The sequence below is a fragment of the Dreissena polymorpha genome, chromosome 1 (genome assembly GCF_020536995.1).
Source record: "Dreissena polymorpha isolate Duluth1 chromosome 1, UMN_Dpol_1.0, whole genome shotgun sequence".
Taxonomy (NCBI): domain Eukaryota; kingdom Metazoa; phylum Mollusca; class Bivalvia; order Myida; family Dreissenidae; genus Dreissena; species Dreissena polymorpha.
Window position 1 is genome coordinate 40,894,190 of NC_068355.1, and position 17,853 is coordinate 40,912,042.

General features: G+C 35.0%; 1 protein-coding gene across 11 annotated transcripts in view; it reads right to left on the reverse strand.

The window, feature by feature from the left end:
- Window positions 1-504: 504 nt before the first annotated feature.
- The window catches only part of LOC127877631 (uncharacterized), a 155,174-nt gene continuing 137,825 nt past the window's right edge, over window positions 505-17,853 (reverse strand). For 7 of the 11 annotated variants that reach the window (XM_052423766.1, XM_052423714.1, XM_052423784.1 and 4 more), the window contains 12 exons: window positions 16,409-16,653; window positions 15,426-15,564; window positions 13,772-14,016; window positions 12,784-12,922; window positions 10,803-11,047; window positions 9,837-9,969; window positions 9,177-9,224; window positions 8,379-8,608; window positions 7,420-7,549; window positions 6,677-6,841; window positions 3,115-3,438; window positions 505-1,391 (listed from right to left, as the gene is read on the reverse strand). In XM_052423766.1, the coding sequence (XP_052279726.1) occupies window positions 1,294-1,391; window positions 3,115-3,438; window positions 6,677-6,841; window positions 7,420-7,549; window positions 8,379-8,608; window positions 9,177-9,224; window positions 9,837-9,969; window positions 10,803-11,047; window positions 12,784-12,922; window positions 13,772-14,016; window positions 15,426-15,564; window positions 16,409-16,653 (2,141 nt within the window). In that variant the 3' untranslated portion in view covers window positions 505-1,293. The remainder of the gene's footprint in view (window positions 1,392-3,114; window positions 3,439-6,676; window positions 6,842-7,419; window positions 7,550-8,378; window positions 8,609-9,176; window positions 9,225-9,836; window positions 9,970-10,802; window positions 11,048-12,783; window positions 12,923-13,771; window positions 14,017-15,425; window positions 15,565-16,408; window positions 16,654-17,853) is intronic. The other 4 variants (XM_052423742.1, XM_052423752.1, XM_052423733.1 and 1 more) reach the window with 4 other exon arrangements.

Genomic DNA, 17,853 nt, shown 5'->3' on the forward strand with positions numbered 1-17,853 from the left:
AATGAATAATTAAAACATTTTAATGATGCAAATTCTCCCTTCCCTTTCTAAACAACATGAGGGCCATAGGTCCAAGTTTCTCACTTTAAACTTCGGGGAACTGAACTGTGCTGAGCAACTTCGTGTGCCTGTTATCAAACCATTTATTTTTAAAGTTGGACGTGGCGCCTAACCAAGTGTTTCATTCGAGCCATTTACACATAAGAAAATTTGCACCATTTTGTGGCCGTGTTTGTTTATCGACCGATTATTTCGAGACATTTATAAAAAACAATTTTACCTCCTGATTGGAAGCAAATTTTGACCCAAGAGAAAAGGATTTAACCAATTTGGTAGAGAATCACCATATACCAAACCTTTTAATTTAATGACCATCATAGCGGGGCCTGTTTTGACACCCATGGACATTTATTGAATAAACTGTGTTGAGAACCACCATACGATGTTTAATGGTTCACTTGTTTAAAAACAACCTTTTGTGCCAATACATCTCTTAAAATCTTATTGGCTCAAAGTTAATTGTGTACATCAATATTATAATATAACAAACAATTTGTTAATTTGACAAAAATAAGAAATTCAATCGCAAACGTTTGCCCTAGATATAAGAATAGGGTCATACAATTCATTTAATAAACAAAAAATCACTATAACTTTAGTTTTTATGAAGCATGAGAAGTTTTCATCTCAATCTTAACCAACGTTGACAAAAGTGCTCGAATGACAACAATACAAAATTTACCACATATCAATATGTAGACTCCAGCATACCTTCCCATTTTGGGGGTTTTAACAAAAATGCATTATAAAACAATGAATAAGCAACTATCAGATTCATAGCACAAGCACATTAAAATGAGTACTGAGTAAACTGCATGCAATAAGATTTCTATATAAATACATTAACATAATTGGTTATAGATTTGTAAAATGACTTTACTTCATTATTTGACATCAACAAAACTTCTATATCTTACAAAAACGTATAAACGCGATTATAAGAAATAATGGTATTTAACTAACAAACTCTTTTACCTTTTGGACTTCATTATTTGTGTAAAAATAAACAATTATACGAATCACGATTAGACTGAAAATGCAAAAGTATTACAAAATATCAAAAACTCCATGGGTATGAGGGGTAAATAATAATGTGCGAAAAGATCGCGATTATACTTGGATAAATAAAAAGAACTGTGTACTACTTGAAACATGTTATCAAAGATATCAAACACGACAAAAATGAAGATTTATGTCCAAATGTGGGCTTCATAACTGATGACTTCATGACGTTTAAGGAGAATATGGTGGTGGCGGCACTGAGGGCTGTGGTGGCACCGAGGGTTCTGGCGGCACTGAGGGCTGTGGTGGCACCGAGGGTGCTGGCGGCACTGACAACACATATATATTTGTGTGAAGATTATTTGTTAAACATGTAACGTTATAGCTAGTACAATAGTTCACACATATTCTATCAGACATTCTTAAAGTACGCTGTTTCTTCAGACATATAACACATTTACCAGGTCTAAACTTCTTATTTAATACTTTTAATAGAAAGCAATATATCAATGTTGTTTAAAGCAATATAATTTTCTCATTTTAATTGCAAAACTTTCAAATTTACCAATATATTTTCAACCATACTGTATATCAAACGATTGCAATTGCATTGTCTTTCATAGCTAAACATAAACATCTTATGACCCAAATCATTGTCATCCGATCATGTTCCAGAATGTTCGTTGTACATCTTTTTTAAATTATATATTGGGTTTATAGGATTCATTATTCTTTTGTAGATAGATTGCAAAAGGACTCGAGATGTGTGGTCCGTCTTAAATGACAGCTCAAATCCCACTTGGACAAAGAAACGTTCCTCCCAACTGAGGTATGTTTTACTAGACCCCTTGGATATGAAGCGGTTGGGTGATTTTTATTCTTTACAATATTTGTGTTCATACATGCTGATGTAAACACACATGAAAAAGCATCTGACAGAGCATGCAAATGGATAAAACTGAGCTTCAAATTCTGCTTTAAGGGTAAACATCTCTGGAAATAAATTGCAATAAAATGTCGATCAATGTAGTAAATTGTTTAATACATTTTTATTAAACATGTTACAGGGACTTTTCCATAGATTTGTGTATGTCATTAAGATCCTTTATAATGGAACTACAACGCCGAAGTATAATAACAATGAAGATGAGGACCATAACGCCATAGGACCAGTTCCAAGCAGGTATGTTTCACAAGCTTTCCCGAAACGGCCACACATTCGACAGCCATGTTGTTTAGCAGCCTGCAATATGTTTCTAACTCCCCCGAGATAGCATAAGAACAATTGATCTTTTAAAACCCTCTAGAAATTGTGTTCAGGATGGCATATGCATGAAATCAACAGATAGGAGAACATTTACCTGTATTTTAATCAGTTAGAGTGGGAATTGTAATTTGGAAGTAAAATTCCATGATATTTTGCCGAATTTGACTTAAATTAACATGTGTTGCCAAAATAAGCTCTTCATTGTAACTAAGTACTGAAAGTGATAACAACCTACATGACAATTTGTTTTTCTGTTCGCACAGATGTTTATAATTGTAATATTTTACTATTCAAATATTGAGATTTAATTGTTTCATAGTAAAATTATTTTGAAAATTGTTATGACCTTGGCACAGTATGTAGTCATGTTGATATTGGGCGCTACATACAATAAAGTACGTGTTATAGCTTCCAACTACTTATTTAATCTTTAAATGCTTTGCAAAACAGACAAAATTCACAACAGAATGACAGATGTAAAAAGTGACTCCTATGTTATCAATATGACCATTCGTAGTGTGTTTTTTTTCGTTTGCGTTTAAATTGTCAATAAATTGGAAGAAACTATGTATAGAAATTATTAAAGGAAACGTAATAACAGGCTACACAGGCGTGATGTCTTTACAAAACAAATCATATTCTTTGATTCCGCATTTCAACTGTTGGAAGTAAAAAAACGCATCTGATATTTTTGACAATTACAACAGTTTTACAGTCAACAAGCGAAAAACATGCATATGGTAAATGGGGATATAGATTTTTATACTTGTGTTTTTCTGTCATACCTGATGGTGAGTAAGATGGTGAAGCAGACTGTTGTTTTCCGGCATAACCTCTCTGAGGTTCGTGTGGGTAACCAGTCTGATCTCGCGTGTACCCTGCCTTTGTAGCCGGTGGATAACTAGTCTGTTGTTGGTACCCACCAGGTTGGTATCCAGCCCGATAAGGCTGGTAACCAGCTGGTGAAGTTTGTGGAAAGCCTTGCTGTAGTTGGTATCCGGTCTGTGAAGGTGGATGATAGCCTTGTTGTGGTTGGTATCCGGTCTGTGAAGGTTGAGGATAGCCTTGGTACACAGCTGGAGTCGGAGCGCTCATGATCATTAACTGAACTGTTGTGTACAGATATTCAGTTATGGTATTACATCCATGTGGCGTGCGTAGACGAGAGCTCACTGTGTTTTAGTTAGGTTTGTTTGAAGTGACAAAGGCGTCGTTTTGATGATTTTCTCTGAGTGGTAACTTGCTTTTTAACTCGGAAAGACACTTTATACTTACATTTCATTAAAATGAATTCTCCCATCCGGCTCTACGGTGTTGGAGCTTCCTTTGAGTGTATGTTTTGTTTGTAAAGATCGCAGACGTCGGAATATAAAGTTATTGAATGAAAACCTGTCACAAATTTGTTGTTTACTTACGTCGAGTTATTTGATGCATTAATATCATGTTCGCTTATAAAACACGGTATGCAATTGCGCATTCTGGCAAGGAGCTACGATGTCCGCTATACAGTCAGACAAGGCTTCATGACTCATTAGGTATCTCCTGACCAGACTGTGATATGTGCACGCTGAGCTAAAGCAACGCTGGAATATGTCATGACACACATTTTCGCATAACGCGGTTAAAAAAAAACGGATTGCGTTTTGTCAATTAAACATCTGAGTACAATACTTGTCGATAGAAAATTGATGTCATACTTCTTTATTTATAACAAACTGGCAATTTCGGCAGCCCATTCAGACTTTCAGGAACGATTTTCCACACAGGCTAACCGAGTACGGCAAACATTTCTGGTTAGATAATTAAACGAGTTCCCTGATATCATGACATTATACTATTTTGGTAGAGTTTGTTTTCTCATCGTGAAAGCAATACTTTGTTATCAACATTATTGATCAAGTCTCCCTTGACGATTTAGTGACCGATTACTGACCCCGACATTCTGCGAGATGGATTTTACCGCGTAATTTTAAGTGGGCATTTTTTTTTCAATATGTCGTATGAACATACTATGAGTAGTCCGGAATTCCTGACACTGAACAGGGTAATGTCCTATACGCTGTACGTCGACGCAGTGATATGACCAAAGTTCTAAGGGATTTCATTCGAAACAATCATTTAAATAGTCCATATATTCATCCGGCGTTATACTAAGTGTATTTAAGTTGAAAAATTGGGGTAAACAGTTAAGTAAAAAAATCCCTTGGGTCGAAACTAATTCGTTTTTCCTTCATCATACTTACATTAAATAAGTTTAGAAGGCAAAGTGTATAAGGAACAAACGAATTAACATATTAAGGTGAACCAATACTATATTTCCTAAATACAACAGTCTTAAATAATATGCATTCAAAAGTATGCCAGAGAAATAAATACAGGTATATATTGATCACTTCTACTGAAATCATCTCGTGTATTACATTTGCACAACTCTTCCTATCCACTACAAATTCACTTTTGCGAGTATGATATATTCACCAACTACAGAACTTGTTTAAAACTAGGTCCTCCAAAATGTGTAACGCCAAGTATTATACACATATCAATATTGTTGAGGCAAAATGCGTTAAATGTAATTGTGTTGAATATAAAGAATTAATATTTAAGTTTGCAATTACAATACTATCTACTGATATGCATCTTCTAAGCTCGCGTCGGGTATTCCAAATCGCTTTAGGTATTCAGAATCGCAATAATGGTAGTTTTTTTTATCAAACTTGTAATAGTTACAAACCGGCTTAACCCTTTTTGTTTTTCATTACATAAGTTTATTTTGCACGTTTATGTTATCGTTTTGTGTGTTCAACTGTCGTGGTACGTAGACGTATTTTTTCCATGGGTGGGTTTTATGTACCTTTCGCTTTCTAGAGCGGTACACACTTAGTGCCGCTTTCTTTTTTAAATCTTGACATCCTCAATGTCTCTAGCTCTTGTCTTGCAATCTGATATACGTAAGCATAGTGTTCCGTTTAGTAGGCAAAGTATGTGAATTTGTGTTAAAAATAATATGTAAAAAGTCCACTGTGTAAATAGAACGATCAAATGCCTTATATTAGGCACACCAGATGTAGCGTGAAGTATGTGAGAAAACATTCTAATAAATGTTTTGTCACCTTTGAGCTAATGACATTAAAATATATAAAAAATCCGTATACAACACATACTGGGTCTTGTGCAAAAGAATTAAGACAAAAGTAAACTCTCTAATTAGAAAAAGGTTTTCAAAACGTTCGCACCAAAGCGGGATTCTTTCACAACAGTAACTTCGTGTAAAACCTTCAAAAAAAGGTTTTTGATGTGTGTATCGTTTAAGTCAGGTCCAAAATATGCCCTAAAGAAAGTCAGTTCGAAATAGGTCGTGTAAAACATTATATTTCGGAATTAAATGAATTAATAGAGCTCAAAACCCGTCGAAACAATAACGTAGTCCTGACGTACGTTATATGTTACTACATAAACGCGCAGATACTGTTTATTATGAGAGAAAATATTCGTACATCCAAAATCTCGAAGGTCACGTATTTATACAAGACATTTGTGCATTTCCTGCAATAACTTTTTTATTCCGACGTCTACGATCTTGCAACGAAAAATCGAGAGGAACACAAACACCGTAGAGGCGTAACGGCCTGTTCATTAAAAAGAAATGTAAATATAAAGTGGCTTACCGGGTGAAAACACTCGCTACTCCTTAGCTAAAATCACAAAACGACGCCATGTTTTATGTCAGTTCCAACTAACCTCATTTAATCACAGTAAGCATCCGTCTACGCATGCCCTTCACCCACCCCCTAACATCGTAATTTACATGTGTAACAGCACAAGCATTTATTGCGTCAAATTAATTTTGTTTAACACACACACACACACACAATTTTCATTGCTATAGGAATGAACCAATGTTTCGTATTTTCAAGAGTTATTTGTTAGCATTTAATTTAATGACGCTCTGCACTTCTACTGAAGGTTAGATGCTAGATATTTTTTTTTATAAACATTCTGACCAAATTACATCAAGATTAAGTCATAAAGGCGGCATTCTGAATTTAAGGTTTTAACGTGTGAGCTGTTACCTAGTTTTCGACAAATGACCTGGATTCTAACTCCGCCCAGAAAATACACATTATGGTTGAGTTTCATCAAATTTTTATTAAATATTCGTCCTCTCGAGTGGTAACAAGCGCAAATTTGACGACACATGACATACTACACACAACGATGGATGCGGGACATAGATTTACCCCAATAGCACACCATGAGCAATTCGTTAAAAATCGTAATAGTATCGGACTTGTATTCAAGCCTTTAACCAAGCTAGCTGATTGACAAAATTAGCTCATTACTAACCTGGCGTCGGGGCCGTTGTGGTAGGTGGGTGAGGAACTACTTGACCTCGCCAGCACACATGGCGTTTGACACCGATAATGACGCCACCAACACAGGCCACACCTACCACCACCCCGACCACCCCGACCACCCAGCCGACCGCCGATCCAATGACACTTGACAAACCTGATAGAGAAACAATGCTCTATTTCCACATTTCTCCTCAAGCATGACTATGCTTAAACAAGGATATACCTTTTCTTAATCTACTATTATGCCTTCTGGTTGGCAGAACATTTATTTATAAGTAAATCTTGGATTTAAATCATGCATGCGCATATTGATCTCAAAATAGATCTCAAAAACGATTTTTCCCAACCTCAGGAGAAAGCAGCATAATAAGTTACATGGTGTTAGGCAGCGTTCTTCCTCTTTGTCTTAAACTTTAATCTGCATATAACTGATCAGTTATTGTATGACGTATGGGGATCCAAGTTGACTGCCAGTCAAGTAAATGCTCTTCTTTTCGTTATGCGAGACGGTCATGTACAAAACAACTGTTTCAATGACACATTTTTATTCAAGATCGGCTTCCGAAGGCTATTAAGAACTACAACTTTTTTGAATTTGTATTGACAAGAAGTATTTTGAAGAACATGCATTGCTAATATACCAAAGAACCGACCTAATAACAAACAAAACAGTGCTCGCAGGAGATTAAAAACATATATAGTGGGTATGAAAAAGGCAGTATATATATTTACCGCTGTCTGTGACTTTAATCTTGATCTCAATGTTTGGTTGAAAAGATGATCCTCCCGCAGACACAAACACCACAAATACTTTTGATGACAAAACGCACCATTCTGATGTGTCCGAAATACTATCTATTGTCTAAAAATAAAAAACAAATGTGTCAAAACCATGAATTCATATTAAAGCAAACTTGAACGCCATGATGGCTCTTAAACGCTCAAGTTTTACTACAATTTTCGATTCAGACTAGTTGTTTACGTCGCTTAACCCAAATTCTAAAGTGGTTTGGATAGTTTCAATATTAACATCATATTAATGTTTAATTACAATGTTTTCATAATAGATACTTTCATAGTGGTAACAATTCTTTCATCGAAATTTAAACTTGGCCGTGATGTACTCACAATAAACATTTTGACAATTCTACCAGTTTTGAGTCATAAATGTGGCTTCCACCTTGGCAACACGTTTTATTATTTCACCTGAAATTCTAGTTTTTTTACCATATTGACCCACATTCAAACTTGGCATTGAAATTGTCAAGATGCTCAATATGGCTCAATTGTTCTCGAGATTGAATATAAATGTGGCTTCTGGAGTGGTAACAAGGTTTATATTCATAATCAGGTGCAGGTAAAATGGGCAATGAATTAAAGGCCTACATCTGTGACATCAAATGTCAATCGTGATGATCTCAAATACGTATCATTTCCACACTTTTAAACATGTAGTTGTTAAAGATATCAATAACATTTAGAGAGCGCAAGGAATAGAAGTTATGCTCCAGTTTTGCAATGGTCACGCTAAAACTGTCCAAAGTCCAAATATATGTTTGTAAACCCTCTAATTATCAAAAACATGTTTAAACAACAATAGACAACACAAATCAAACCAATATCAAACGTCAAAAACACAAAAAGAAGGTTAGAAAAAATTACACCAGAATTAGGTTCATTCACGCAATTACCTTATCTGCATATTCGGTTACCAGCCATTTATGGTACTCTACTTTGTATGACAGGGTCAAGTAAGTATTGTCGAACTTCACTTTAAAGCACAGATTGGCGCCCGGCTGAGAAGTAGAAATTGTTACAGAGCACCCTTGTGGTAACTGACGTCCGTTATATTGTAGGGTCATCTCATCATTCAGCCCGTTAAGTGGGTAACTGCTGTCGCATGAAGAGCTGCTTACAGTCACTGTACTCTCCGGAATAATAATTAAGTGTTAGACATTGCTTGATATGGGTATATTAGCTTATACAGTAGCTCCCATTAACTATTGCAGTAAGCCTTCTTGATTCTAATCAATGCTCTTTTATCATTATACAATACTGCCATGTAACCAAGAGGCGCCAATATTATATTTAAACAAAATATGTTTACATGTTATGACAGTAATGCGTTAACAACCCATGCACATTGTTTTCAATCTATCATGTTAAAACATAATATTCATGTTTTAAAATAGATGGGGGTCATTTATAGCATATTGCGTTGAAAATTAAGTAATAAAGTGGAAGGAGTAGTAGTTGGACTTTTGAAGACTAAACACACGTATGGGAATATTCAAAATGTCTCGCAAGCGACGGGATATTCGATTTACTTGGGCTCTATTGAGAACATGTGTGATATTATTGGAGATCAACGCCAAAAAATCAATGGTGCCACATCGGACGTCATCCAAGCCACAATCTTATAATCGCCATTTTTACAGTTCCTCAATGTTGTGCGCAAATTACCTAGTTATTGAAAACATAAAACCGACCTGCTGTTGTTGTTGTTATTGTTTGAATCGGCGTTGTTCTGCTGATGACTGAAACAATCGGAAAGCACGATGTATTTCAACACGCAATATTGCAAATGACATTAGTTTTGATATATTAACATGCAATAAGATAGTTGGTACATCAAAATTAATCAAAATCGTAATACAATATAAACACCCGTCGTAGATCGATGTTGGTACGGTTTGTTCGCTATTCTTTCAAACAATCTTAGTGTTGTTTCCTACGAATATGTTCAATACTAACATACACATGTTATTTTAATTATCACGATCAGGGATTGATCGTACGCAAGTAACTTGTGTGACGCAAGTGAGAAAAATAGTAACTAGTGTTCACAATGGCGCCAAACGCCTAATTGTTCAATGTTTCCGTACGAACTTTTGATAGGTTTATACATGTACCATACTTATTCGACATAATCCTTACGCACAGGATGGTTTACTAACAAATGTTTATTGAAGATCGGCTTCAAAAGGCTATTAAGAACTACAACTTTATGAATTTGTATTGACAAGAAGTATTTTGGGGGACATGCAATGTTAATATACCAAAGAACTGACCAAATAACAAATCAAACAGTGGTGGCAGGAAAGTTTAAACATTTTTGTGGGGGCGCAAAAGGCAGTTCATATATTTACCGTTGTCTTTGACTTTAATCTTGATCTCAATCTCTGATTGATAATCTGAGGATCCTCTTTCAGACACAAACACCACAAATACTTTTGATGACAAAACGCACCATTCTGATGTGTCCCAAATACTATTTATTGTCTAAAAAATAAAAATAAATGTGTCAAAACCATGAATTTATTTTAAAGCAAACTCTAACGCCATGATGGCTTTATAATGCCCAAGTTCTACTAAAAATGTCGATTTTGACTAGCTGTTTACATCGCTTAACCAAAATTCAAACGTGGTTTGGATAGTTTCAATATGAGCATTATGTTAATGTTTCATTGGCGATGCTATTAAAATAGATACTTTCATAGTGATACCAATTTTTTCATCAGAAGTTAAGCTTGGCATTGATGTACTCACAATGAACATTCTGACTATTTCACCAATTTTGAATCATAAATGTGGCTTCCCCGTGGCAACACGTTTGTATTATTTCACCTCAAAATCTAGTTGTTTTAACATTAATTTACACCATTCAAACTTCGCCTAGAGTTTGTCAAGATACTCAATATGATTCAATTTGCCTCGAGATTGAATATAAATATGGCTTCTGGAGTGGTAACAAGGTTTATCTTCATAATCAGATGCAGGTAAAAGAGACAATGTTCCGAGTAAAGGTAAATGCCTACACATGCCTACACCTGTGACATCACATGTCAATCATGATGATCCCAAATACCTGTCATGCCACACTTTAAACATGTAGAACTTAAAGATATCCATAACATTTGGAGAGCGCAAGAAATAAAACTCTACAATGGTCTAGTTAAATATGAAGTCTAAATATATGTTTGTTAATCCTATAATTAGCAAATAAATGTTTACATACAATAGACAACACACATGAAACCAATATCAATAGTCAAACAAGACAAAAAAAAGTTAATTTTTTTTTACACCAGAATGAGGTTCATTTACACAATTACCTTATCAGCCCGATAGTCGGTTACAAGCCTGTCATGGTACTCTACTGTGTATGAAAGTGTAGAGAAGAGTGCATAGTAAACATTTTCGAACTTCGCATCAAAGCACAGATTGGCCCCCGGCTGAGAAGTTAAAATAGCAACAGAGCACCTTTGTGGCAACTGACCGCCGTCATATTTTAGAGTCATCCCATCATTCAGCCCGTTAAGTGAGTAACTGCTGCCGCATGAAGAGTTGCTTACAATCACTGTACTCACCGAAATAAAAATAAAGTGTTAGACATTGCTTGATATGGGAATATTCGCTTATACAATATCCAAAATTTACTTTTACAGTAAGGCTTATAGATTCTTTTCAATGCTCTTTTTGTCTTTATACAATATTGTCATGTATACAACAGGCGGCCTGATTATATTTAAACAAAATATGTATACATGTTATGAAAGTAATGCGTTAACAACCCAGGCAAATTGCTGTTGCTCTTTTATGTAAAAACATAATCTTAATGTTTCAAAAAAGCTGGGGGAGGTCATTGAGTAAGTGATAAAGCGCAAGGAGTAGAAGTTGGACTTTTGAAGACTAAACATACGTATGGGAGTATTCAAAATGTCTTGCAAGCAACGGGATATTCGATTTACTTGGGCTCTATTGAGAAAATATGTGATATTTTTCGAGATCAACGCAAAAATATCAATGGTGCCACATCAAACGTCTTTAAAATATCAACCGTATAATCGCCAAAATTAATATTTCGACCATCGTGAAAAAAAGTCAATGGTGTCACCAAGATATTGGAAGCTAAACTAAGGGTAACAAGAACACTTTGTCAGCTTAACATTGCGACACTAATGATAAGGAAGGCTTGATATTGGCAGTTATACATGAAGGTGAGAGGTCGAATAAGTAAGTAAGTAAGTAAGTAAGTAAGTAAATATTTTATTAAAGTGACATGTGCAAACATATATAGAAATAACAACAGACAACTACAAAAAGGTATGCACCCGGCCCAAACGGGCCTATAAGTCACATAATACATGATTAAACATTAAGCATGAAAACAGTAAGCGATTCAATGGTCAGTAACATAGTCAGTATATCAAGAATTATCAATATGGTCATATCACAAATTCAGACGTCAATCAAAAAATATATTCATTCATTCTAATTAGGCAAAATATATGTGCTTAATATTTCATGTAGCGCCAATAATAGCGGCATGTAAGCGAATATGTAGTCTTACTCTTCCCTTTCTTTTACAGTTTCTCAATGTTGTGTGTAAATCAACTAGCAATTGAAAAGATGAAGCCGACCTGTTGGTGTTGTTTAATTGTTGTTTGAATCGGCGTTGCCGTTACAGTTGTTTTGCTAATGATTTAAACAATCGAGTGGCACGCTGTATTATATCACACAATTTTGCAAGTGACATTTGTTTAGGTAAATAAACATGCAATAAGCTAGTGGTCATCAAAATTAATCAAAATTGTAATAAAATATAAACACCCGTCGTATTTCGAAGTTGTTACGGTTTGTTCGCTATTCTTTCAGACAATCTTAGTGTTGTTTCCTACGAATATATTAAACACTAACATACACATGTTAATTAAAATATCACGATCAGGGAGTGGATCGTACGCTGGTGTGGTTTAAGTGAGAAAAATAATAACTGGTGTTCACAATAGCGGCAAACGGCTGATTTTTTCGATGATTCCGTACGAACTTTTTAAAGGTTGATACATTTACCATACTTATTTGACATAATCCTTACGCACAGGATGGTCTACTGACAAATATTTATTAAAGATCGGCTTCAAAAGGCTATTTAGAACTACAACTTTTTGAATTTGTATTGACAAGAAGTATTTGGAAGGACATGCAATGCTAATATACTAAAATACCGGCCTAATTACAAACCAAGCAGTGGTGGCAGGAGAGTATAAACATTTTTGTGGGAATGAAAAAGGCAGTACATGTACATATATTTACCGTTAAGATAACGTTTGACTTTAATCTTGATCTCAATCTCTGGTGGATAATCTGTGGATCCTCTTCCAGACACAAACACCACAAATACTTTTGATGACGAAACGCACCATTCTGATGTGTCAGAAACTCTATCTATTATCTAAAAAAAAAATATATATACATAAATTGTGTCAAAACCATGAATTCATTTTAAAGCAAACTAGAAGGCCATGATGACTCTTAAACACTCAAGTTCGACTTAAATTGTCGATTTTAACTAGCGGTTTACATCGCTTAACCAAAATTCAAACGTGGTTTGGATAGTTTCAATATGAACATTCGGTTTATGTTTCATTACGATTTTATTATAATAGATACTTTCATAGCGGTAACAATTCTTTATCAAAAGTTAAACTTGGCGTTGATATACTCACAATAAACATTCTGACTACATGTATTTCAACAGTTTTGAATCATAAATGTGGCTTCCCCGTGGCTACACGTTTTTATTATTTCACCTCAAAATCTAGTTGTTTTAACATAGATTTACACCATTCAAACTTCGCCTAGAGTTTGTCAAGATACTCAATATGATTCAATTTGCCTCGAGATTGAATATAAATATGGCTTCTGGAGTGGTAACAAGGTTTGTCTTCATAATAAGATGCAGGTAAAATAGACAATGTTCCGAGTAAAGTTAAATGCCTACACATGCCTACACCTGTGACATCACATGTCAATCATGATGATCCCAAATACATGTCATGCCACACTTTAAAACATGTAGAACTTGAAGATATCCATAACATTTGGAGAGCGCAAGAAATAGAACTCTTCAATGGTCTAGTTAAATATGAAGTCTAAATATATGTTTGTTAATCCTATAATTAGCAAATAAATGTTTACATACAATAGACAACACACATGAAACCAATATCAATAGTCAAACAAGACAAAAAAAGTTTTTTTTTTTATTTTACACCAGAATGAGGTTCATTCACACAATTACCTTATCAGCCCGATAGTCGGTTACAAGCCTGTCATGGTACTCTACTGTGTATGACAGTGTAGAGTAGAGTGCAGAGTAAACATTTTCGAACTTCGCATCAAAGCACATATTGGCCCCCGGCTGAGAAGTTGAAATAGCAACAGAGCACTTTTGTGGCAACTGACCGCCGTCATATTTTAGGGTCATCTCATCATTCAGCCCGTTAAGTGAGTAACTGCTGCCGCATGAAGAGTTGCTTACAGTCACTGTACTCACCGAAATAAAAATAAAGTATTAGACATTGCTTGATATGGGAATATTCGCTTATACAATATCCAAAATTTACTTTTACAGTAAGCCTTATAGATTCTTTTCAATGCTCTTTTTGTCATTATACAATAGTGTCATGTATGCAAGAGGCGGCCTGATTATATTTAAACAAAATATGTATACATGTTATGACAGTAATGCGTTAACAACCCATGCAAATTGCTGTTGCTCTTTTATGTATAAACATAATCTTAATGTTTAAAAAAAGCTGGGGGAGGTCATTGAGTAAGTGATTAAGCGGAAGGAGTAGTAGTTGGACTTTTGAAGACTAAACACACGTATGGGAGTATTCAAAATGTCTCGCAAGCGACGGGATATTCGATTTACTTGGGCTCTATTGAGAACATGTGTGATATTATTCGAGATCAACGCAAAAATATCAATGGTGCCACATGGAACGTCATCAAAAAATCAACCGTATAATCGCCAAAATTAATATTTCGACCATCGTGAGAAAACGTCAATGGTGTCACCAAGATATTGGAAGCTAAACTAAGGGTAACAAGAACACTTTGTCAGCTTAACATTGCGACAATAATGAAAAGGAAGGCTTGCAATTGGCAGTTATACATGAAGGTGAGAGGTCGAAGATGTAATCTTTCTCTTCCCTTTCTTTTACAGTTTCTCAATGTTGTGTGCAAATTAACTAGCAATTGAAAACATGAAGCCGACCTGTTGGTGTTGTTTAATTGTTGTTTGAATCGGCGTTGCCGTTACAGTTGTTTTGCTAATGATTGAAACAATCGAGTGGCACGCTGTATTTCAACAAACAATTTTGCAAGTGACATTTGTTTAGATAAATAAACATGCAATAAGCTAGTGGTCATTAAAATTAATCAAAATTGTAATAAAATATAAAAACCCGTCGTATTTCGAAGTTGTTACGGTTTGTTCGCTATTCTTTCAAACAATCTTAGTGTTGTTTCCTACGAATATGTTAAACACTAACATACACATGTGTATTTAAATATCACGATCAGGGAGTGGATCGTACGCTGGTGTGGTTTTAGTGAGAAAAATAATAACTGGTGTTCACAATAGCGGCAAACGGCTGATTTTTTCGATGATTCCGTACAAACTTTTGAAAGGTTAATACATTTACCATACTTATTTGACATAATCCTTACGCACAGGATGGTCTCTTGACAAATATTTATTAAAGATCGGCTTCAAAAGGCTATTTAGAACTACAACTTTTTGAATTTGTATTGACAAGAAGTATTTTGAAGGACATGCAATGCTAATATACTAAAATACCGGCCTAATTACAAACCAAACAGTGGTTGCAGGAGAGTATAAATATTTTTGTGGGAGTAAAAAAGGCAGTACATGTACATATATTTACCGTTAAGATAACGTTTGACTTTAATCTTGATCTCAATCTCTGGTGGATAATCTGTGGATCCTCTTCCAGACACAAACACCACAAATACTTTTGATGACGAAACGCACCATTCTGATGTGTCAGAAACTCTATCTATTATCTAAAATATATATATATATAAATTGTGTCAAAACCATGAATTCATTTTAAAGCAAACTAGAAGGCCATGATGGCTCTTAAACACTCAAGTTCGACTAAAATTGTCGATTTTAACTAGCGGTTTACATCGTTTAACCAAAATTCAAACGTGGTTTGGATAGTTTCAATATGAACATTCGGTTTATGTTTTATTACGATTTTATTATAATAGATACTTTCATAGCGGTAACAATTCTTCATCAAAAGTTAAACTTGGCGTTGATGTACTCACAATAAACCTTCTGACTACATGTATTTCAACAGTTTTGAATCATAAATGTGGCTTTCCCGTGGCTACACGTTTTTATTATTTCACCTCAAAATCTAGTTGTTTTAACATAGATTTACACCATTCAAACTTCGCCTAGAGTTTGTCAACATACTCAATATGATTCAATTTGCCTCGAGATTGAATATAAATATGGCTTCTGGAGTGGTAACAAGGTTTGTCTTCATAATCAGGTGCAGGTAAAAGAAACAATGTTCCGAGTAAAGTTAAATGCCTACACATGCCTACACCTGTGGCATCACATGTCAATCATGATGATCCAAAATACATGTCATGGCCACACTTTAAAACATGTAGAACTTAAAGATATCCATAACATTTGGAGAGCGCAAGAAATAGAACTCTTCAATGGTCTAGTTAAATATGAAGTCTAAATATATGTTTGTTAATCCTATAATTAGCAAATAAATGTTTACATACAATAGACAACACACATGAAACCAATATCAATAGTCAAACAAGACAAAAAAAAGTTTTAAAAAAATTACACCAGAATGAGGTTCATTCACACAATTACCTTATCAGCCCCATAGTCGGTTACAAGCCTGTCATGGTACTCTACTGTGTATGACAGTATCGAGTAGAGTGCATAGTAAACATTTTCGAACTTCGCATCAAAGCACAGATTGGCCCCCGGCTGAGAAGTTGAAATAGCAACAGAGCACCTTTGTGGCAACTGACCGCCGTCATATTTTAGGGTCATCTCATCATTCAGCCCGTTAAGTGAGTAACTGCTGCCGCATGAAGAGTTGCTTACAGTCACTGTACTCGCCGAAATAAAAATAAAGTGTTAGACATTGCTTTATATGGGAATATTCGCTTATACAATATCCAAAATTTACTTTTACAGTAAGCCTTATAGATTCTTTTCAATGCTCTTTTTGGCATTATACAATAGTGTCGTGTATACAAGAGGCGGCCTGATTATATTTAAACAAAATATGTATACATATTATGACAGTAATGCGTTAACAACCCATGCAAATTGCTGTTGCTTTTTTATGTAAAAACATAATCTTAATGTTTCAAAAAAGCTGGGGGAGGTCATTGAGTAAGTGATTCAGCGGAAGGAGTAGTAGTTGGACTTTTGAAGACTAAACACACGTATGGGAGTATTCAAAATGTCTTGCAAGCAACGGGATATTCGATTTACTTGGGCTCTATTGAGAACATGTGTGATATTATTCGAGATCAACGCAAAAATATCAATGGTGCCACATCGAACGTCATCAAAAAATCAACCGTATAATCGCCAAAATTAATATTTCGACCATCGTGAGAAAACGTCAATGGTGTCACCAAGATATTGGAAGCTAAACTAAGGGTAACAAGAACACTTTGTCAGCTTAACATTGCGACAATAATGAAAAGGAAGGCTTGCTATTGGCAGTTATACATGAAGGTGAGAGGTCGAAGATGTAGTCTTTCTCTTCCCTTTCTTTTACAGTTTCTCAATGTTGTGTGTAAATTAACTAGCAATTGAAAACATGAAGCCGACCTGTTGGTGTTGTTTAATTGTTGTTTGAATCGGCGTTGCCGTTACAGTTGTTTTGCTAATGATTGAAACAAGCGAGTGGCACGCTGTATTTCAACACACAATTTTGCAAGTGACATTTGTTTAGATAAATAAACATGCAATAAGCTAGTGGTCATTAAAATTAATCAAAATTGTAATAAAATATAAACACCCGTCGTATTTCGAAGTTGTTACGGTTTGTTCGCTATTCTTTCAAACAATCTTAGTGTTGTTTCCTACGAATATGTTAAACACTAACATACACATGTGTATTTAAATATCACGATCAGGGAGTGGATCGTACGCTGGTGTGGTTTTAGTGAGAAAAATAATAACTGGTGTTCACAATAGCGGCAAACGGCTGATTTTTTCGATGATTCCGTACGAACTTTTGAAATGTTAATACATTTACCATACTTATTTGACATAATCCTTACGCACAGGAT